Genomic DNA, 23,803 nt, shown 5'->3' with positions numbered 1-23,803 from the left:
CACATCCCCCGTTCGCACGGCCAACATCTACAGCGATTCAAATTCAGCATGCTACCACCTGGCTTAAGGCCTTGCCTTCCCCTCCTCACTGTCCCTCTTCAAAAACGTGAAAGGGTCTTTTCACGTGCACTGGATCCCTGGTCACGCAGGCGTTGCAGGGAACGAACGCGCTTATAAGCTTGCCCGCGAAGCTCTCCTCCGGGCCCCTGTCGATGCTCGCGACACAAATCCTTGTCCTCCCCCTCCGCTTCCCGCCTTAGCAGACATTCTAAGCATACGCCGCACGTTCCCTCCCCGCACGTTCCCTCCCCTCCATTTCGGGCTTACCCGTCGCGAGCAAGTAGTAATTCGGCAGGCGCAAACATATACACTACCCACACCCACTCCGCTCCATCTGTTCCAAAGCACGCCAGACACCCCTGTCCCACTCTGTCCCCACTGCCTTTTTCCCCTACCCAGGACCACACTCTGTGGGAGTGCCCCTACCACCCTACCCAACCACACAATTACACCGGAGAGTGGCTGGCTCTTGCGGCGAGTCTCCACCAGCAACGGGAACTGGCGGCCCGCATCATCAGGGCCCTCAGCGGCTGCCTGGACCGAGGCTGCTGATTCGCCTCACCATCCCATGAACGATAAATTTTCTATCTATCTATCTATCTATCTACAACCGATGACTACAGTTCGACAGCCTGATTTCAGCATATATCAAGCAATTCGTCACGATCACAAATTATATGATAACCAAGTGAGGTATGCGACCACGTACGTTTCGTGGCGGATCGTTTTGCATTGAGTAACAGAATGAGCGTATGCATCCCTGCAAAACAAGTTGCGCCCTTAATACTGCAACAATTCTTTACTCTTTTATAAATCTTAAATACTTTCAGGATGCAGTCAACAAACACATCTAGTACTTAGAATATAGAGTCACAAGGCCCTTCACCCAAAAATTACTGCTCTGTGCCCATTACATAACTTCGAAACATGCTCACAAGATTTTTCTCTCTTTCCTGAGCCTTCGTGTTCTTTGACCGCTGGAAATACGTCATTACTGCTATGTAATGGATTTTTGCTGTTTCCTTTCTGGAGCAGCAATAAACGCATTCGATAGCCCGTTCTACAAAAAAAAGCCACTATACACAGTACAAACACAAGGCGGATAGTTCTGTAGCAATGAGCTTATCACGTAGAGCCGCTCCGTGATGTTGATAACTATGGCGTTGACAATGCTTCCAGACGCGAAGGAAAGAGCGAAAGCGTTTATCGGGAAAGTTGCAGAGCCCCCTTAAGGAGAATATTCACTGTTTATAACACTAGCCTCCATGCTACCAAAAGCAATAAATCATCGCAATAAAGGGTGCTTTAAACGACAAAGCTCCCTGTGGAACGGTGTTTTCTGTGCTTTTGGTAGGGTTGAATGGTGTCAATAATACTGTAGTACAACTTGACACGGTTTCTCGTGCTTTTGCTAGGTGGTTGGTTATAAACAGGGCACATTTCCCTAACGGTGTCAATCTTTTCACAGTGGCGAACTTCATGAACTGTAAGGCATCAAATCAGATTTTCTGAAACATTCCGTGGACGCCAGAACGATAGAGGGGTAACAAATATCAAGCGAATGGTTGCAGTGCAGCATAGTTTCAACGTGCACGTTAACATTTCGGGTAATTCTTCGATGTATAGGTATTCCTGTAGACCAGTTTTTGATTCGAATGGGACTGATCCTTCTAGAAGTTACGGCATAAGGTAACAACTGAAATGTAAACCCGCAAAACGTGCTGGAGAAGCAATGTATGTAGCGACACGATGTAGCCAAAAGAACGAAGACTGTGCTAGCTTCCTTGTGAAGCCGCATGGTAATAGAAATAATTATACTTGCGATAATAAAAAAATCTGTTCCCTTCCAATCCACGAAGAAGGATGACGTGCACAGCAGAACACCATCCACGGAGTGCAAGAAACAAAACTTTTTGTAATTAACGATTGAGCATACTTCCTAGCCAATGACGTGAATGAAATGTGGATTGGATAAAACCGGAGCGTTATCCTAGCGGACAAACATAGAGCTGTCTCTTTCCCGCCGCGTCGTAGGCATCTTAGTGTTTGTGTAACACGCCAACCCAATCCACTCTACCACAGATGACGCCGGACAGGTCGAATTGGCTGTTTGACAGCAAAATTGAACCTTACGCCAAAACGACGCACATGTCATCAGTATGGGTATGAAACCTATATCTGCGCGTGCCTGACCCGCCCTACTACTCTGCTCTCCCAACCCGTGCACGCATAAACCGGAACTGGTCATGAACGGTTGCTTAGAAGTGAACGACACTGTCCAACATGTCGTTCCGGAAGCCCTTTAAGCTGAACATATTGGCCCACGTCTGCATTCCAAGCGGACCAGTTGCGGCTCATTCAGCAGACATTCGCCGCTACACGACCAGCTGGAACTTAAGGTGGAAACGGCAGCGGCAACGGCTTTCCGTAGTTTTCGCGCCCTTTCACGCATCTGTTCAGGCTGACGCTTTTTCAGATTCCGCTCTTCTTCCTCCAAGCGAGCGACATGCGTCCGTCCCATAGCGAGTTAACACCTCGAGGGATCCGACCTATGCTCCCCTCTTTTCTACCCTAACCCGAGCACGCCTAAACCGGCAAGGGGGGATAGGCGCCTAATTAGTCATGAAATACACTGGCAAATGGAGAGAGAAAGACATTATATGCGACTAGACTAAGACATTATTATTCTTCCGACAGAAGTATGAGAAGTACGACGAGCTGGTCAACAAGGCTTGCCGACGCGACAATGTTGGTCGGAATGGCTTTTAGGCTAAAGAATGTGCTCGCGCCGGTGTTGCAATGGGCCAAGTTGCTTGTAACCGGTAGTGGCCCGCAGCTAGTGGGTGAGGTGGAATTGAAGCGGCAACGGCCGCGGCTACATTCTCGGCGGTGGCGGTGCTGTGGCGGCTTTTCGGTGTCTTTACCCCCATTCCCGCTGGTTGTGATTCTCCGCAATCATGTGATAACGGCGCTATGGCCGCTGTCAGCCGACTGCGCAACTTGTAAAGAGGCATCAGTAGTGGCGAGGGGAATATTCATTGTGATAACCGTTGTAAAAGAGGGGTCCGCAGTGGCGAGGAGGTGGCCGGGAGCAGCGGGAGTATATCTGCTTCACCGGAATAAAAACTGGTGGGTGAGACATACTTCTTTGCAGTAAGAAGAAATGGTAATGAATTGAGCGAAACAGGAGGTTCGAACAGCTTTGCTGTTGGTATACAAGCTATGGAATTGGCTCACTATATTAGGAGATATGGAATGCAGTCGAGTCCACTTGTAACAATACCGTTTATAACAATATATCGGATATAACAATGAACAGCTATGGCACCGTCAGCTTTTCTATTCTTTCTATGGTGAAATAAACCGCTTATTACAATGCTCCAGTGCAATGATATGATATAACGATTGAATCCGGTTATATTGTGCACCGAAGGGTCAACACTGAAGACTCTAATGACGCGGTTACGCAGCGTACTCAGGTAGTGTCTTCGTAGGAGGCCCAATGCGTGACACAGTCCCTTGGGGACTTTGTTTCCGCCAAGGACTTTTACCCCAGCTAGGTGAAGCCCCTATAGATGCTCTTGGAAAAGATTTGCGCTAGCTTCACAGGCGGCAAACAAAGGTGACCGACTGTGGCTTCTTCTCGGCAAATTAGTAGCAGTACGACCTTGCTGGCGTGCGAATAAAATGTTTTGAGCTCTGTTTCGTCTTTTTAATTCGCAACCCGCTTATAACCATTATTGGTTATAACGATGGAACTTCCTTGCCACTTGGATGTTGTTATAAGTGAACTAGACTGTAGAATATAAAATAATGTTCTATGGATTCGAACATTTGGGCTCCACTTGCTTCATTATTGCCCGTAAAGCGATCGCAATACTTGGTTATTATATAGACCGTTTATAGCAAGCAGCACCACTTCCCAACTGGTGACGCTAGCGCCGCACTTGCCATCACTGGCCTTAAGCACGAAGCGGTTTTGGTTTCCGCCATATGCTGCCATGCTGCTCAGAGAAGAGCACAGTCGGAAAATGTGAACGTCATGGGGGAAAAATTGCGCCATAGTGGAATGTACCAGCTCCAATGGGGACCTAAAGGTGTAAGACGAATCGCCATGCGAGTCTCGCTGGCCGTCAGTTCACGAAGACTGCTCATGTGCGCGGCATTCGCAATGCACCTCTTCCCGCACAGTCAGCGATACAAGGAGTGCAGTCTGAGCTGGATCGCCATATTCCAAACGAACAATTTAGTTCCAGGAGCATGGGCATGGGTGACTTCTTCAGTCTGTAACAGAGGGCAGCCTGCAAGCGATGTAATAGATCACACCTATCTGCCTCGACACGCTTGTTTTAAATCACGCCTCCTGTTAAAGCACAGTTTGCTAATCTCGTCGAGCCGTTTCACCAACGCGGTCGATTTGGCCTTCATTTGATCGCAGCTGCGCATCACGTGACTCGCCAGGCTGAGCTCTGCAGTGTGCCGCGCTCGCCGCTGCACCGCCACTGCTGGCTTGGCGCAGGCGCTGTCCACAGCTGGTTCGCGCGATACTAGGTTATTCACCGTGTGCATGCGAGCTTGGGCATTATTGAGATTGAGGTCGGGCCGTCCTCTTCGAGCGTTGCGCGATAGCTGGCGGCTTTGCCCATTCAAAATATTGTATGGCCGGTTATAGAAACTCCTCTTTATGGTCGTCTTTAGCTGTTTAGCCCAATCGTCTTTAGAAGTTTCTATGGCTGTCTTTAGCAATTCGTATCGCCATTCTTATGGGTCTTTAGCTTCTTCTATAACCGGTTCTACGGCTGTCTTTAGCTAATCGTATCGACATTCCTATGGGTGTCTGGCTTTTTATAGCCTGTTATATGCTTGTCTTTAGCTATTCGTATAGACATTCCTATGGGTATCTTTAGCGTCTTCTACAGCCGGTTCTGTGGTTGTCTTTATGTATTCGCATCGACATTCCTATGGGTGTCTCTACCTTCTTCTACAGCCGGTTCTATGGTTGTCTTTAGTTAGTCGTATCGACATTTCTATGGGTGTCCTTAGCTTCCTCTATAGCCAGTTCTATGGCTGTCTTTAGCTCTTCTTTTGATATCGTTATAGAAGAAGCTAAAAACACCCATAGGAATGCCGATAGGCATGACTAAAGACAGCCATAGAAACGTTTAAAGATAATTAGGCCAAATAGCTAGACAACCATAACAAGGGTTTTCAATAGCCAACCATACAATATTTTTGCATGGACTGCAGTCAGAAGAAAATCATAGCAATCGCTATTTCAACACAGCGACAGCAGTAGCCCATTAGAAATTACCATGTAGTTCTACGGACCTCTAGAACTTCTCCTGTGGAACGTCTTCGGTTGCGTGCCTAGCTACATTCTGAAATAAATGCTCCGTGAACACTCCAGCGATAAAGTGAGTATACAAGGTGGTGATTGGAAACACTTTGCCAGTTTTTATTTACAAAAGGCTTAAACACAGGCATGCAAGGAAAGTAAAACCAAGGGGTTTATTCATCCCATTCTTTACATAAAAGGCTACTATCTACGGTACTAGTCGCCGCCAGTAAGCAGGTGTTCACAATCGCCGATCTAAATACACTGCACATGCATTCCTACACTGGGGCTCACGCCTAGGTTACTGGCTCGACAGCCACACTATGCGGCACATTCTCCGCGAACGCCCGCCGAGACACAAATACCTACAGGTGCTGGGTGGTCCACAGAAAAGAGAGCACTCAGAAGTCGTTCATTGCACTTAGTACTCAACGCACAAAGCTGCAAGTACGGTGGCTAAAATGGAAATGCACTCTTAATAAAACAATGAAGACGGTCGCACACAATGCAATAATAAAAACCCGTTTTTAAAGTCAGTTCAATTGGTTCCTTGTAAGTTTTCTCAGTTCACGAAAAAGTAATTATCTTTGTCACATCACCGCGGCCAAATCTTCACTTCTGTGTACGTTGCAATGCTCATGTGGTGCAGGGTAGTTCAGAAACGTATTCTTGAACACCAGAAAATGGCCTGCATTTCTCGCACTATACAGTCTCTTCAGTTCGTAAGATCACTTACCCTGGAGATTTGCGTACAACGAAATTCCTGTCGCTGTATCGCAGGTATCCATTTCCGCATGACTTGACGTTGAATTAATCGTAACACTGTCACTGTAAACACCGAAATTTACGACAGCGAAAAGCGGCACATTTGCTTGGCGTCACACCATCTACCCGAACACATTGCGGTTGAATCGTTAATTCTCAGCACCAGGCAACATGGGCCATGCTCGCGCACATGAGCGAGGAGACGAAATGTGGCTGACTGAGTACATCCTGGTATAAGCATGTCCATCGCGCAAACAAACTGTGCGGAGATACGTTCCCATCTTTCGATCTTGTTCTAACTTCTTCGCTGGTAATTATATTTATTTGGTAAATACAACATCGCTTAATGTTTCGTTTTCTTCATTAGAAAAAACTATATCTGTTCTCAGTACTCAGGGAAAATTGTCTGTCACTATCATTGCTGCACCACGAATACTAACACAGCGTGGGCTGCACGGCTGTGTCTTTCGGTCCCCATCGCCAAAACCAGTATGCCAAACAAACAACCGAAAACAAAACAGGCAGCAGGGGTGCCCCCTATACCTTTTCATCGCTTCCCAGAATTTCCGCTCCGCGCCTGCTTCGGTCTGGCATGGGTCACTCTCCCCCTTTCTCAATGACTAATCCCAAAGCGGGCTCCACAGGAGAAAGAATGCAGTTGTTCAAAGCTTCCACCATATTTCTGACCGTGTCCGCACGTACCATGGGCCGCGAAAGTTATTTCCAATCGGCTTCGACGCTGAGAGGGCCGTTTTCAGAGAAGCCCGCTTTTGACTTGACCGCGGCAGCGAAGGGCCGCAGAGGAAGAATTCTCCAAAATTATACGTCTTTCGGTCAACGTTCATTTGCAAGCTTTGCCGACGCGCAGTATCCAAAGTTGCAACTTGAATTTCAGCGTTCATCAGTAGCTGCCTTTAATTGTACTTTTCCCATATTGTTGGTACCATAAGTACCTAACGTTATTGAACAAATACTTTCATATAACCAGCCAATCAACCTCATCATTGTTACCCAATCTGTGTTGTAGATGTAGCTATGTAAATAATGAGTATATGAATTTCTCGTCTTCAGTCATATTGAAACCAGCAGAATAGGATTTAATGGTTGCTCGAATAATGCCTTTACAGGCTAACACTTTTCTATTAGCGGCTGGAGACTTGGAGCCTTATGTCTCTGTGTAGTTAGCTAAGGAAGCTTTTATGAATGCAGGCTTGTAAATTCTGCGCCAAACGTTTTCCTAATACCGGCTAAATGTTGCTTAACTGTCACACGTCTAAAGGCCTAGTTATATATTGCACTGTAGCCAGCCGCAGAAGCTTTTATAGCTGCCTCTCTTTATCTTTAAGGCAAATTCTCCTCAATAGCTGGCAGAAAACAGCTAAATGGTTCCAAGTATGTAGACTTAGAGCTAGACAACGGCCTCATTCCAGCCAAATGAGCTTTTATGGCTTTGTCTCTAGCTTTCGTACGAATTCTTTTCAGTAGCTGGCAAAAGACAGCTGAATGGTTTTTAGTCTGTATATTCAGAGCGATAGAACGGGCCATAGCCTGCCAAAATAGTGTTTATGGCTGTCTCTCTTTAGCTTTAGCAGACATTCCTTCCTAAAGCTGGCAAAAGACGGCTGAATGGTTTTACGTCTGTAGACTTTAAGCGAACCAACGGCCTATAGCCAGCCAAATGAGCCTTTATGGCTTTCTGTCTTTAGCTTTAGGGCGATTTCTGTGGGTTCGGCAGCAGTACACCGGGCACAATGCTTACCAACCTGTTTTGCTTTATGGTGTGGGTTTTCGCTGCCATACTTCAAGCACTTCAAGTAGAACCGATATCGACTGGTTGCGATCTAGCTGGATCACCGACGAGCCATTTCATCAACACAAGCTTCACGCTATGAACTCAAGGCGACTGTTGGTGGGCGAACCACCGGACCAACGTGGCATTTCTGGAACATCGGACGATAGCGGCTCGTTCGGTGACGTCAGACCACGTGACATTCTCGGATGCGACAAAAGGCTTCGCTTCCTCTGCGGCAGCCAGTGGGTTCGGCAGCAGTACACCGGGCACAATGCTCACCAACCCGTTTTGCTTCAGGGTGCAGGGTAGTAATTACTTGCCTATGAAATGTTACAGAAGCGGCAACCGATTTTTAGTACTGCTGCCTTGCCCACTGAAGCTTAGGAATACCTTTACCAATACTCTTTCCTTTGGACTAAGCTTGCTGACATGTGGTGACGTAGAACCAAACCCAGGGCCAGCTGAAAAAGAAATGATAACTAAACCTCTGCAGGGCCAAAATCAATTGACCGAATCTTTTAACACTACCCCAACAAAGCAGGGTGAAATCGAACAGAATGTTCTCTCCATAACGAAAAGGCTGGAAGGTTTTGAACTACAGTTGACAGCCATTAATGCGCTAAAGACGCAAGTCGGTAATTTGAAAACCGTCGTTGAACATCTCGACAAGAATACGACAAGAATCGACTCGACAAGAATCTACTGAACAAGGTCGACGACTTAAAAAACAGAAGTAGGTGGAACAACATTATTGTCTACGGCCTCGACGAACAAAGCGATGAAACAACTGAAAGCCTAAACGATAAAATACAGAAAGAGCTATTTCAGGAAAAACTGCGAATTGAAATTACTAGTATGGAGCGGTGCCATAGATTGGGCAAGCCCAGAGACGTCAGCCGCCCTGTTATCATAAAGTTGCAGGACTACCGCGAGAGGGACTCGATTTTTGGTACATGCCAAAAATTGAAGGGAACGGGTTTGTCGGTAACGCTCGACTTTTGAAAGAACGCACGAGTGCTAAGAAAAAAAACTATGGCAATGCTCGGCTGACGAAACAGACGCTGGCGCAATATTCAAACTGATTTTTGATAGGCTCGGTTTCGACGGAACAAAATTTGCGTGGGATGTCGTAAAGAACAGACGCTATAAGGTGAACAAAGCCGGTAAATGACTTCAAAAAGAATGTAGGCGGGCTTTCGTAATCTTGAACATTAACTGCCATAGCATCGTTAATAAAGCCGCTCTGCTGGAGGCTTTGTTTATTGAACATGACCCAGACATTGCTGTACTTACAGAAACCTGGTTAAAAAGGGACATTTACGACAGTGAATTTCTACCAAAGAATTATCATGTGCTTCGCAAAGACCGTGACAGAAGAGGGGGCGGTGTAGCGATTGTCTTAGGGATTCGCTCCAAGTTCTGAAAATGCCATATGTTCATGTGGGAGAAAGTTTATTTTGTAAACTATATTTTTAAAATGTTAGATACGTCCTGGGAGGCGTCTACCGTCCACTCAGCTCGCCTGCCACTTTTTTGGAAGGATTAGAATATTTACATAGCTTTGTTAAAGCGGAAGACATAATAATTATAACTGGCGATTTCAATTTACCCAATATCGACTGGTGCAATTTTTGTTCTCAATGATCGTTACCAGTTAACAAAAAAATGCTTGACATTGCTTTCATGTTCGATTTACTCCAAGTCGTAGACGATTACACAAGGATCCAAGATGACTCTCGGGAAACTCCCGATTTTAGTTTTTGTAGGCAGAACTATCGAAAACGAAGTGCCATGTAAGGTTACAGCTGGCATTTCTGATCACCTAGCTGTAGTATTAAGTTTATTGAACGTTCCTCCTACCAGTTCAGACAGGGTACAGTTTTACCCAAATCTTTTCTGGGCCGATGACGAAGCTATTGTTGATGCCTTGGACCTTCACTACGATACATTTCCCAAAAGTGTGACATCAATAATTTATGGTTCATGTTTAAAGATACACCGTTATGTCCCCAAAATAGCCAAAAAGCGAAACATTACAACTCCTGGATTACTCGGGAGGCGTTACAATTTCAGCGTAAGCTTAACGCCTTAAGAAAAAATCAACACGCTCAAGCAGTCCTCAAATCGAAGTAAAAATTAATGAAGCGTCGCGGCAATGAAAACAAAAAATTGCTGCAGATAAAGCCAACTATTACGGTACAACTCTTCCAAGTTTATTCACGACGCCTCCCCAGCGATTTTGGCGGTTGGTAACACCCATCTCAAGCTCAAAAAAATACATTTATGATAGACAACGAACGCATTAGTGACGACTCTGTGATTTGTTCTGAGTTCAACGAATATTTCACGTCTGTATTCACGAAGGATGACGGCAATTTGCCTGTATTCGCTGTGATTCTTCCGAGCATTGCCGACTGAGTTCTTTCTGAACAGGGTGTTCTAAATTTACTCTTGAAGCTCGAAATCAAGAAGTCTTCTGGCCCAGATGATATCCCCAATATGTTTTTAAAGCGCTATGCAGAATGGTGCGCTAAGTACTTATTTGTTTTATTCTCTAGGTCTTTGAGTGAATGTGAGTTGCCAGATGACTGGAGAACAGCCAGAATCAAGCCGATTCACAAAAAGAAGACCAGTCGCGTATTCCAAATTATCGCCTAATTTCAATTCTATCCAGTTCATGCAAAATTTTAGAACACATAATAAATAAGCACATTTCTAATTTTCTGGAACAGCATAACGTCCTCACAAAATTTCAGCATGGCTTTCGGCACTGTCATTCTACCTGTACGCAGTTAGTTGAGACTCTTCACGACTTTGGTAATGCAATTAATTATGGAATTCAAACTGACGTCCTTTTTATGGGTTTTAAAATGCTTTTGATGCAGTTTCTCGCAACAAACTTTTGCACAAATTAGACGCCATATTAAAAAAATGACAAACTAGTTGCATGCATTGTAGCCTACCTATCTAACCGCCAACAATTTGTTTGTTTCAATCGTACGTCATCCATATATGTTCATGTTGGTTCTGGCGTTCCCCAGGGATCGGTGCTTGGGCCCTTATTGTTCTTTAGTTTTTATAAATGACATTGTTACTGGACTGTCAGTTGGTGTCAAACTGTACGCCGACGATTGCATATTATACAAAAAATTGTGTGTGCTGGGTATCATACTAGGCTAAATCGTGAGTATGAAAAAGTTATGGATTGGTTTCGGCACTGGCAAATGACCATTATCTTGACAAAATCGTTTTCATGAAAATAACACACAAGAAAGCCCCTCTTTCCCACATCTATACTGCTGGTGACATTAGACTGACAGAAGTGAACCAATATAAGTACCCGGGCTTGTGGGTTTCTAATGATCTTAACTGGAATAAGCATATCGATACTGTCTCGGCTAATGCTCTTCGAAAACTCGTCTTTTCAAGATGTGCCTTAAAATTTTCAACCCCCTCTTTAGGCCTCCTAGCTAACAACACAATTATTCGTCCCATGCTAGAGTATGCGGTCATTATTTGGGATCCATACACACAAACCAATATTAAAAACTAGAAAACATTCAAAAGAAGGCGGTAAGGTTTATATACAATTCTTACGGGCGCACATCGATAACTGCACTTCTACACAATAGCAACCTCCCCACAGTATCTGAGAGGCATCGAATCCTACGTCTTAAAATTTTCTATCAAATAGTTACTGGACAGTATGCTATTGACACCTCCAACATCTTTCACTTTTCAACTGGTTACGATACAAGACGCCGACACATGCTAACAGTCACATCACTCAATCCCCGCAACAACTGCTACAATTACTCATACTTCACAAGAACCATTGTCGATTGGAACAACCTCTCTAACCGAAAAATCACTATCTTATTTCGAGTCCACCTGCTCACATGATGCATCTTCTTCTGTTTCCTGTCTATTTTTGTGAACGTTTGTGTGTGTGTGTTTTGCCAGGAAAGTACTCATGTAAATTATTTCTCCCACCCTACTGATCTTGAACAAAGATCGCAGTATTATAAATAAATAAATAAATAAATAAATAACTGGCAAAAGACAGCTGAATGATTTTGAGTCTGTAGAGTTAGAGCTAAACAACAGCCCATAGCCAGCCAAAAGAGCTTTTTTGGCTGTCTCTCTTTAGCTTTAGGAAAATTTTTTCCAATAGCTGGAAAAAGACAGCTGAATGGTTTCAAGTCTGTAGACTTAAAGCTAAACAATGGTCTATAGTCAGCCAAAAGAGCTTTGTCGGGGCTGGTCTATAGAACTAAAGCCATACATATTTCTTTAGCTGGCTACAGTAACCTGAATAGCTCTGACTCTATACACTAAACACACTAGGATGTCCTATAATCGTCTAAAGAGAGTTGTATATTTTACATTCTTTAGTGCAGGATGCATAAAAACATTCAATAGCTGGCTATAGAGTAATTTATGCCCTTTTATGGGTGACCATAGGCACCCATAGGCTGCCATAGCTCACCATAAATTTTTCTATAGGTGCTCATAAGGCATTTTTGTATGGAAATTGAGCCGTCGGCGGTAAGCGGTTACAGACCCGCAAAGGCGACGGCGGGAAACGCGTTCTTGAAGGTCAGCATTGGCGAGTGACGCCACATCATCGAACATGGCTGCAACCGGGCCACCCTTCTCAAAATGGTGTCATCATCATCATCATCACCAGCCTATCTACGCCCACTGCAGGGCAAAGGCCTCTCCCATTATTCTCCAATTACCTCGGTCCTGTGCCAACTGTGACCAATTTATCCCCGCAAACTTCTTGATCTCATCTTCCCACCTAACTTTCTGCCGCCCCCTGCAACGCTTGCCTTCTCTAGGGATCCACTCTGTTACCCTTAATGACCACCGGTTATCTTGCCTTCGCATTACATGCCCTGCCCACGTCCATTTCTTCTTCTTAATTTCTACTAATCTGTCTTTAACACCAGTTTGCTCCCTGACCCACTCCGCTCTCTTCTTGTCCCTTAACGTTACACCTATCATTTTCCGCTCCATTGCCCGCTGAGTCGTTCTCAATTTAAGTTAAACCCTCTTAGTGAGCCTCCAAGTTTCTGCCCCGTAGGTGAGTACCAGTAAGATGCAGCTGTCATACACTTTCTTCTTCAGCGACAATGGTAGGCTGCTATTCATTATCTGAGAATGTCTGCCATATGCACCCCACCCCATTCTGATCCTTCTATCTCTGCCTCAGGGTTGGGATCTCGGGTCACAACTTGGCCTAAGTAGATATATTCGCTTACCACTTCCACTGCCTCGCCACCTATCTAAAACTGCTGTGCTGTCCCGAGGTCTATAAGGATTTATTTTTCTTCGGCTCAATACAATTTTTGGTGTGTTTATGTTTAACCACTCAGTACCTCCTCCGAAGCAGAGATATCCAACAGACTGACTATTCTGTCCACTCTTATTCTGGCCTCCCTCACATTCTAATCCTGTCCCTCTACTCTCAGTCCCGATGATGACCATCGCGTCGTCGCATAGCGCCCTCTCTCCCAGCTCACTTGCATCACCTTGTTCCATGATGCGAGAAGGCGTGTTCCGCCCGAGGGGATGGTTCGACGCACATAAAAAGGACAATACCTTTTTCTTCAACAAAGCGTCCATGCTGATCACGGTTGCCATCAAGAAACGTTTTGTTTCCTGGTACAGAGCAGGAAAGGACTGTCCAATTTCTGTCATCCCCAACAGTCACTAACGTTTACGTTGACGAACGGCGAAGGTATAATTGTTTACTGTTTCTGTAGTGTACAGAGCTCGGTGTGCAAGAATTCCAACGTTGTAGCACAATCTTTACACAGCCACACGGAATTTCGGCTATGCTACCAGAACAGCTATATCCCTCTGCAGTTTGAAAAGGAATGTAAGAAGAATATGCGGCAAAATGGGAGGTATTTTAGTTGAAGTTGGCCCCGTGGTCACACATTGGGCACCAGGTTTGCCAGCTCGACAGGACGTTTTCAGGTTGGTCGACCTCGTTGGCAGGTGATGGTTAAGAACGCTTGGGTTAAGTACCTAGCGCCAGGGAATTTTTGTTCCACTCGTCAGTACAAATGGGGTATTGAGCAAAAGGCCGCTTACACGGTGTTGTCATGGGTACACCTGTGATGTGACTGTCAACCTTAGTTTCTGAAAAGACAAAACAATGATAAATGTCAGTACCATCACTCTCTGTTAAGGGCGATGATGAGCGACGCTGTTATTGGCCGTTATTGACGCTGTTATTCGCTGTTAGTGGGTTACTGGCTGGCCACAACTCCCTCTCAAACCGCGCCGCCGCCACTGGGAAGCGGTCAGCGGGATTGCGAGGAGGCTTCTGTGTAACACGCTAGGTGGGAAAGCCAGCTTACAAACGCCGCTCTTTTTAAAGTTGGCTTCACATTTATATACAAATGTATTGCTCAGAAGACAGTATTTCAGGGGCAGTATCAACCACCTTGCATCAAAATATGAAGCCAAGTGGCAGGGTGGCATACTGAGGAATAAGGGAGAGGTTTTTGTGGCTACACTGTCGCGAAATAAAAGAGATTAGCCCAGCTTCATTGGCTTAACGTCGCCAACGCAGATGTTAACGGTAAGGCTGCCTTGTGTTCTCTTATTGAAAGGCTAAGATTCATAGAAAGTTCACAAAACCAGCAGATGGATTCCCGTGCGAGCCAATTCAGTTTTACGGTGTTCTACTGCTCGTTCCATCTACTGGAACGTGTTGTCACTTTCTAACTTTTAACACTACTCCGAGGGGAAGCAAGGTGCGCTTTTTAGTTCGAGAACAAACATTTTTTTCTTTGAGTTTTTTCCTAGTTGCTATCGCCAATAAAAATATTCATGTAGTTTTTAAAATCAATTATGTGTTGGTGTCTTGTCTTAAATATTCCTGATTTCTGTTTGCTCAACAACACTGACAAGTATAAGCATTGTCTCCAGGTTAAGTAGGGTAGAAATGCCTTGTATCGTTCCAGAATTATCTTCACTTGCTGAACGTCTGTTTGGCGCTTCCTGTCCCTCTGGCTACGCTATGCACTGTCCACATCGCTGCACCCGCGTTATCACGCCCCGGCCCATAGAAGCCTGAACAAAGAACAGCTTCGCTGTTAGAAAAACAAGGCAAGGAGGAGGAAGAAGAACAGCGTTATTGGAATTCATGACCAGGAGGGCTCGGCGACTGATAGTTGCCGCTTGCAGGTGACCAAGTCAGCCCATTTGGTCAGATGGGCACCTGAGCTGCACGGCCTAGCCTACCATTTCTCGGTCCTTTCAAGCCACATTCAGGGTGGCGCGACACGGCAAAGTGTTTGTTTGAATGAGACGCCATAAGGGTTCATCGTAGGATGAGCCACCAGGAATATGCGGCGGGAAATCAGGTAATGCGCATTAATTCCCCATAGTTCAGTGCACAGAAGGATCTGGCTCTGACGTCTATGCGGCTCACATCAAAGCCGTCTGTGTCGTCATGCGCCTCCATCATGGTCCGCGCGCTCGTCTTGCTTCGTTATTGGCTTGGATTGAAACGTTTAAGTGTTCGAAACTTCATACACAGTGCCACAAAAACGCAAAGAAGAGTGTTCGAGTGTATAAGTTTTAAACACCATGTTTTATAAAAAGCCACGGAAATTGAAATCAAAGTGTATCTCGTTCACCGAGAATCTCCCGGATCGGTTGTGCCTACAATTCTGCATATGAAGCTGGTAGTTAAGCACAACGCAAAATTTCCAGGGAAACTCACGAAAGGCTTATTTTGCCACTATTCCGAATAATAAATTGAAAACATCAGAAAGGTTTTATGCGACTACCTATGAAAACATCGCCTTCGCGGTGTTTTCGTTCGTGTTTGCGTAACAGACCATCTGCTACACTTTCGCGGTGGAAAATTATCCGCTGAGTAAAGATGTCCGGGCGTTGTTAACATATCTACTACTAGGGAAAAAAAGAGAACTGGCCAGTGCACACTCCTTACCACAATCGAATGTATCTACACTACGGGTTCGTACGTACGTAAATAGGTACTGATGGTCGCTCGCCCGCAATAGTCCTCCCACTTGCTTATAATGAAGCCGTGAAGTAACGCGAATTTCGAGTTTCCAAGCGAAGCGAGTTTCCGTCATTAAGGCTACCTCGTAGACATAGCAATTCCTAGTGAAGAAAGCAGCCCCAAGAAGAGGCGTAAGAATTTGATAGACATGAAGAAGCCAGCAGCTGTGCTCTTCCCAACCCCCCCGCCGACGTGTATACCCAGGCACAGTTTCCTGTCTAGTGCACTTATTAAGAAACTATCGCTCACCGAGCTGTATCGGGCCGTTAGGGCTCCATGTAAGGGGACGAGGTTTGAGCCTGTTCGGACAGTGAGTTCTCGAGCTGCTTTGTTGAGTGCCCCATTCTCCCCCCCCCCCCCCCCTCCCCTCGCATTCTTTGGGCAGGAGTCCTCCGGGGCCGGTAGGAGGATATTGAAAACGACGGGAGTTCCTGAGAGATGGTACCTCTGGCACAGTTTTTAACAGCGAAGCTGTTTAGAAAATCGTTATTTTTGTGTCCGCAGTTAAAAATTGCAAGAAAATGCCGAGCGCAAGTGAGCGCGTGCAAAGAAAATGCCGAGCGCTGGTGCGTGCGTGCCTCGGGGGGACTGCCCAGCGTCTCAAGCGCACGTTTGTCATGCCAAGCATACCCACTTATGCAGGTTAGCCAAGATTGGTTCACAAAAATTACACCATCTTCCCGTGGGGAACCATGAGGAGGATGCGAAGCATCATAGGGGTTCCGTGTAGGTTCCATTGTGTTGCCGTTATGTTGATTCATTTATCGAAGCAAGTATAGCAACGTACTGTGAACCCTCATGTCGAGACAGAGAAAAGTAGAGACAGCGAAGAGACCGACACCGGCGTTACCTGATCGAACACCTCCTGGTTCTCGTCTTTATTGCGTGCTCACGCTCCTACCCCGCTGCCCGCCCTCTTCGTCTTCTTCTCTGGTTGATCTGCAAGGCGCTTGCGATTCCCGCCACAGCTTTCCCACGGAAAATTCAATATCCTCCTCTAAAGTTTTCAGTTCGTCGTTTCCGTTGACGTTCAGCTTCGCGTGCCTTTGTTATGTCAGTAGCTTCTTGACGTAGTTTGAGTGAGTCAAGGACATAAGGCGCGTTCGTAGCACTTGCTCCTGTCGCGGTTTTGTAGCGCAGTGGGAAGAGCGCCACGTACCTCCCGTTGCGGCCGGAGAGTCGTGGGATCGAAACAGGGCGCCGCTAACTATTTCTTTTTTTTTATAGTGTAGGGAGAGAGGTGCGGACGCCGGACGACGGAGGGTCGGCTAAGAGATGCTTTGCATCTAAAAACAAACCTCCGGCGTTCGCCGTAATCGTGGGAACAATTGCTCGGAACGAGAAAGACTCGTCATAGCGAACATCCCTCCCCCCCCCCCATGGTGATGTCCACTGATTATCACTCCAAAAAAAATGATGGAAGCTCACACTCGTCGCGGCAGCGAAGGAAAAAAATCAGCTGCAATCTTGGACTTAAACCGTCATGATGGTAGTGAAAGTTGCGTACAGCTTCGCTACTTTCAAATCTTACGCGTTAGAGTGGGCTTGCTTCATTTATTAAGGCAGTTTTCCAATCAGAGGTGGTGATTGTGGAGGCTGGCCGTTGCGTCAGTGCTAGGGCTATGGCCACATTCTCTGTTGCCGCCACACTGTGCCCGTCGTGATGTCTGTAGTCTACCGCGTCTACGTAAACAGTGCTGGTGCTGGGCTTGAAGTATTTTTCGGCCTACGCTGGTGCACGTTGTTCTCTGCGAGGTTGGTTGTGCACTTGGTGGTATCAGATTCAGCGCGCCGGTAGGCTGTTCGCCTGTGATGAATATTTTGTGTAATGCTCCTGCGATTTGCGGCAGAGCCCGCCTCCTCAGACGTGCTAGAAGATGCCGGAGAACGCCGGCCGCCCACGGCCCGGCGGCGGTGATTTAAGCCGTTGCAGCTACAGAATACCACAAACAATCTTAATGCAGAGACATACACCTGAGAAACGGACACCGCTCGCCAGACATGTACACGTTACCAAGAGAAGTTGACGAAATACCGTTATGCTCGTTACTCGCTGAAAAAGTAACCAAATACGCTAGCGGTTACCGATTAATAAAAGGAACGCGTGAGTTGCCTGAAAAGTAACAAGTTACTTTTCACGTTGCTTCTACGACCAAACACACAACTGTTTGGTTTCCTGGTTCATTGCTCTTTTATTAGTAGTTGCACTGAAGCACTAGCCACCTCTCGAACTTTTCATCGGTTACGTTTCCATGCTTCCTCGAAAATACATCTTCGGCGAAGGTGAAGAGTCCTACCGAGGCACTCGAAGAAATGGCATTGCTGTGCTTCAGAAAGAGCTGGTGAATATTCGGTAACTGGGCCTTCGTTGGGGTCAGCGGGTACCCGTTCAAAGAGTTCCTCCGGGTCATCGACGGACGTTGACAGTGGAAAACTAAAAACGTCGTCCGCTAGATCAAGTTTCTCTGGGGCGTGGTTCAATCCTTGCTTTTGGAGGTCGTCGTTCAACATGCTTATATAGTCTCGGAGCGTCGTGCACAGACAGTCTCCGCCAGGATCAGGCGACTGACTGCTGTAGAGTTATTGCAACTGCTTATATAAAAAGAGATGATGGTCACGTTGTAATGCCAGACGGACCACGTACTGAACAAGGCAACAACCAAAATTTTCCAGCCTTCGACCCGGATGGGCAAGTGGGAGGAAAAATGTTTCACCCCGAAGATAACAAACAGTAGTCTTGTTCTGGTAAATCGCCCCCTCAATTTCCCTTGGACGGTGCCCTCGTCTGGGAGTCCCGTGCTCAACTGGTGATAATCCCGGCTGTTGGTATCAGTGCGCCGACAATTGCGTAAATTGAATGCTGCAACAAGAGGTCGTGAGGACCATTGTGCCATTCACTATGGAAATGACGCCCCGAACCACCAGAATGTAGAAAACGGCACTGCTGCTTTCTAGGCAAACAGCGCATTGTGCCTATAGATGCATGCACACGTTACAATCAATAAGGCCAGGGACGTTTAAGCCGTTTGGTACACGTTACTCCTCACAAGTAACGAGACACCATTGCTCATTGCTTGCCCTCAAAAGAAACTGAATAGGTTACCCGTTTCTTTTCTTTCGAAAAATAACTAAATACGTGGCTCGTTACCGAAAATGGCAAATACGCAGTAGTTGGTGCACATGTGCGCCGCTCGCCGAGATCTGCTCTCCCCCTCTCTCAGGCTCAAGGTACGTGCGCCACTACTCCCGGCCCTCAGGAACTCTGGAAAGAGCGTTTGTGTTGGTCTGTACTATTTTAGCGCCGCGTGCAAAACCACTAGGAAAGCTGTTTGACCGCTAGCGTTTCGGGGATAAATATGCTGTTCCTCGGCGGGCAGAACAAATTCGTTCGACAGCATCGGATGCCGCTGTCGCTCTGTTCGAGCCATGCTGTAAGCTCGCCCGGAAGGGTCACGTTCCTGCATCGTCGCTGATCACCTCTCGCATTGCAGGGAACCAGTTAAGTTTGCCTTCGGGTTCTTGTCGTTACCACCAAGGCAGCAACTTTGCTGGCCGCTAGTCACCAGGCTACCACCACATGGCGGAGGCGACGGAGCCCCGTTCAGCGACGCCTTCCCGAATGTAACAGGGCATGTTTAGTGGGAGGGATTGGATGAGGAGGTGTGCATGAATGCCGGGGGGAATAGGGACTTTGTGATCAGTTGTTAACGGAGGTCCGAGTAAGCTCATACACCTCCACTGTAATAACTGTCATTGTTCAGACTGAGGAGGCGGAGGAAAACTTTTATTCATGTCAAATAAGAGCGATGTCAGTGAAGTCCTCAGTCCAGGACCCCAGAAGAGCCTGCTGCCACCTTCGCCCTCTCGATGAGCCGAAGCTGACGATCGGGATCTGAGCTGGCCAGCTCTTGCTCCCACTGCTCTGAAGTTGGATTTCGTATTCTGTCTATATTGTTATTGTGTTGGCAAGCCCACACTATGTGCTATAAGGTTGAGAGCTCTCCACAGTGAGGGCAAGTGGATGTATACATTGTAGGGAATATATCGTGGAGCGTGGTAGGGTGCAGAAAAGTATTGGTCTGTAGCTGCCTAAGTGAGGTTTCTTGCTCTTTTGTGAGGGATGTATAGCCTGGCGGATATATCTGTCGGGAAAGCCTATAATGTTGAGTGATATCTGTACGTGACTAACGGCTGGTTAACCCTCTGCTGGTCTTCTTGTGGAGCCCGGCCGGCTAAATCTCGGGCACTCGTGTGAGAGACGAGGTTTCCACGAAGTCTGCAGTGGGAAGGTGTCCAGACGATAGTCACATTTCTCCAAGGGGGGTTTTCTGGAGGATTTCTACGGCGTTTTTGGAAATTCGTCCATTTATTTAATTCCTGCATGGTCTCTGTGAGTCTATGATGGCAGTCGTGGCTTCCGTTTGAGTGATGGGAAGCGCAATGGCTGTTTCTTCCGCTTGCAGTGTATTGGTGCGTCTTAGTGTCAGGCTCGTGAGTGTTCGCGCCGTGTCGGTGACCACTGCCGTCATAGCATGCTCTCGGGCGTAGTCTGCCATGTCTGTGTACACAACCCTGCTTTGTTGCCCATATTTTCTCTCCAAGTTTTCGGCTCTGGCTGTTCGTCAGCCGCCATAGTGCTGAGGGTGCATATTTCGAGGCAGAAGGCAAACCTTGATGTTTTCTCTAATTTCTACAGGAATATGTTCCATTGAAGGCCCCGAATTCACTACTGAATATCCGAGACGGCGCACAAGGTGATGGCCAGTTGGAGTGGTGGCGCGTCGTTGCTGCTGAGCGGTCAAGTGGGCTTCTATTAGCTCGTCTATGGTGTTGTGGAGTCCAAGCCCAAGCAGTTTCTCGGTCGATGTGCTTATCAGTACTCCGAGGGCTTGTTTGTAGGCCTTACTGATTAGTGCGTCCCACTTGTTGCGTTTAGAAGTTATGAGTATAATAGCATAGGGAGCCAAGTAGATAGTTCTGAATACAACAAAAGCTTGTACGAGGCGAATCGTGTCATGTTCTTTCAATCCGTGCTTCTTGTTTGTGATACGGCGTAGCATGCGGGTGATTTGACTGATGGAAGAGTCGAGTTTGCGGATCACCTGAGAGTTAGAACAGTCTTCTGGAAGGATGATGCCGAATATTTGGATGGCTGGTGAGGGTTTGATGAGGACCCTATCTAATCCTATTTCTATGGTTGTCTTAGTGGTATTCTTGAGTCGAGATGTCTTCTGCACCAGTAGGAGTTCCGACTTCTGAGGGGCGCATTTGAGGCCACAGTTTGCTGCATAGGTTCGGACAACGTCTGCAACCTGTTGTAATTTGTCTTTCATTTCGCCTTCTGAGCCTTCCCCTACCTAGATCGTGATGTCAGCATATATTCTATGGTTCAGACCTGGAATTTGATCCAGTTGCCTTGGAAGGTTGACGAGGGCACCGCCGCCTGCAGAATGCCCTTGCACCCAGTCATGATTGGTTGAGAGCTCACGTCCCCAACTTTGGTGACAGCCACACGACAAGTTAGGAAGTCTTGAATGTATGCGTACATTCGTTTCCCGCAGCCAAGGTTATTAATGTTTTGAAGGACGGCTTCATTCTTGACGTTATTGAACGCCCCCTTTAGGTCGAGGGCCAAAATAGCCTTCGGTGTGAGCTTGTTGGCTTTGCTCAGAACATCTTTAACTTGCAGGCAAATGTCTTGAATTGAATAATGGGGCCGGAAACGAAACATTGTGTGTGACATGCGTTGGAATTTTTCAAGGTAGCCCTGTAGTCTGTTAAGAGCAACATGTTTCATGAGCTTTCCAATGCATAAAATAAGAGAAATCGGACCCAAATTTTCTATGCTTGGGTCTTTGCCGGGCGTTGGGATAAGCCTGACCTCTGCTTCTTTCCCTGTTGAGGGTATGGCGCCTCTCTCTCAACAATCGTTCATGTATCCCGTGAGTGCACAGATTGAGTGGTCATTAAGATTTGACAGAGCTCTGTTGGTGATTTGGTCCATTCCTGGTCATATGTACTTCCGGATTTTTGCAAGGGCTGCCCTAACCTCTGCCTCGGTGACTGGGTGGTCTAGGTTTGGGGAGCCATTGCACGGAGGCGGGTGGAAAGGGGGTGAACTGGGTATGTAGCGCGATTGGACAGCTCGAAGCAAATCGTCTGTGGTTCCAGAAAATTTATAAATGCTATTCTGCCTGGTTTTACTAGTTCCTCCTTTGCTTTTTGTCGAGTCGATGAGGTATCGGAGGAGACTCCAGGTTTTGGATGTGGTTAGAGTGCCTCGGAGCTCATCACATTTTCCAAGCCAGTTCTGCTGGCAGAGCTTCGTTGCGAGGGCCTCTGCCTCCATCGTCAGTTTTGCAATGTGGAGCTTAAGCTTCCGGTTGTGTTTTTGTCTCCTCCATCGCCTATTGAGGCTCTGCCGAGCTTCCAACAAATAAAAGAGATGGCTGTCTATAGCTGGGGTCTGGGTGGTGCTTTGGAGGACTCCGGTGTGGTTTTTAATGTCCTCTCGCAGTTTCTGTGGCGAATTTTTGATGTCTATGATGGGGTCCTTCGGAGTTTGTTGGGCTTTTCCCTAAATTATGCCAATCTGTGATTCGAGCTTCCCTGAGATGCCTTCGGTAGAGGAATCCCTGAAGTTCAGTCTCGATTATCATGTGGTCACTCCCGAGGGTTTCCTCCAGATTGTGCCAGGAGTTGGGGTCGTTTTTAGCGAGAGTGAGGTCGGGGCAAGTATCCCGCAAGACGCTGTTCCACACTCTTGTGGGTTCGGCCGGATTAGTGAGCAGCGTCAGGTTCTCTTCATCCATACAGTCTGCGACTTCCTGTCCTCGCTTATTAAAGTAGGAGTACCCCCAGGCAGGATAAGCTGCATTGACATCTCCTATTATAAGGAGGGGGCTTGTGCCCGCTTTCATAATCACCTGGTGGAAGAGAGATGCGAGACCGGCTCTTTTATTCTTCGGGCGACAGTAAACATTCAGAATGAAAGTGCTGTGCTCTTTCCCCGGTTTCTGGGTGATTAGTTCCGTAGACGTGTGATCGTGCTCGCTTGCAGTGAGAATGTGTTGGACGGCTATAATGTCCTTTCTGACGAGGGTGCAGATATCCCAACCTCTTTGCATGGTGTGCGTAATGTAGCCAGGAAGCCTTCCAGTGGCGTTAGTTTCCTGTAGGGCAATAATATCTAGGGGTGATCAATGAAGCCGATGTATTGATGCAGAAGTCCTTGCTATTGCTTGTATCCTCTACAGTTCCACCGCCAGATGCTGAGGGTGTGGGGTTTGCGTGTCCTGGAGCTAGCCGTTGTTGATGGTGGACAGTGCTATCTGGATGGCATCGGTGGATCCTGGACGTTGATACGGTTTTGCTTTTCTGGCCAGACGACCAAGGATTGATGGCTGTTGGGCTTCGAGCTTATATAAACGAGCGTGTATCTGCTTAATGATTTCTTGATGCTGAGTAGATAGCTTACTTATTTGTGCCGACAGGCTGTGATATTATTCACTCATGCGATTGGCAACTTGGTCGAATGCTTGTAGCAGCCGTTTTTTTGTCGCTGGGCGGAGTGTTTGGTTTAGCCGTGGCGAGAGGTTGTTGCTGTGGTATTAAGCATTTAAGAGTGTGCAGCTCAGCGCGTAGTGCTTTATGTTCCTGTTGTAGCTTTGCACAATCACTACAGGGTGTCTCAGGGGGGCGAGCAGTGGGAGTGAGAAGATTGGCCCAGCTCACCTGATTGGTGTTGTTTCCCGCATTGTTTTCTAAGTTGTTGGCCCGATCAACAGGTGGGTTGGAT

At 46.8% G+C, this 23,803-nt stretch overlaps 1 protein-coding gene across 1 annotated transcript in view; it reads right to left on the bottom strand.

The window, feature by feature from the left end:
• The window catches only part of LOC144139674 (uncharacterized), a 66,317-nt gene that overhangs the window by 5,219 nt on the left and 37,295 nt on the right, over nucleotides 1-23,803 (bottom strand). Inside the window, exon 5 of the mRNA XM_077671963.1 lies at nucleotides 14,058-14,105. Coding sequence (XP_077528089.1) covers nucleotides 14,058-14,105 — 48 coding nt within the window. The remainder of the gene's footprint in view (nucleotides 1-14,057; nucleotides 14,106-23,803) is intronic.

Source organism: Haemaphysalis longicornis, unplaced genomic scaffold (genome assembly GCF_048455015.1).
Source record: "Haemaphysalis longicornis isolate Haplotype H1 unplaced genomic scaffold, Haemaphysalis longicornis Haplotype H1 scaffold_5, whole genome shotgun sequence".
NCBI classification, from domain to species: Eukaryota; Metazoa; Arthropoda; class Arachnida; order Ixodida; family Ixodidae; genus Haemaphysalis; species Haemaphysalis longicornis.
This window is presented reverse-complemented; position numbering and strand designations above follow the sequence as displayed.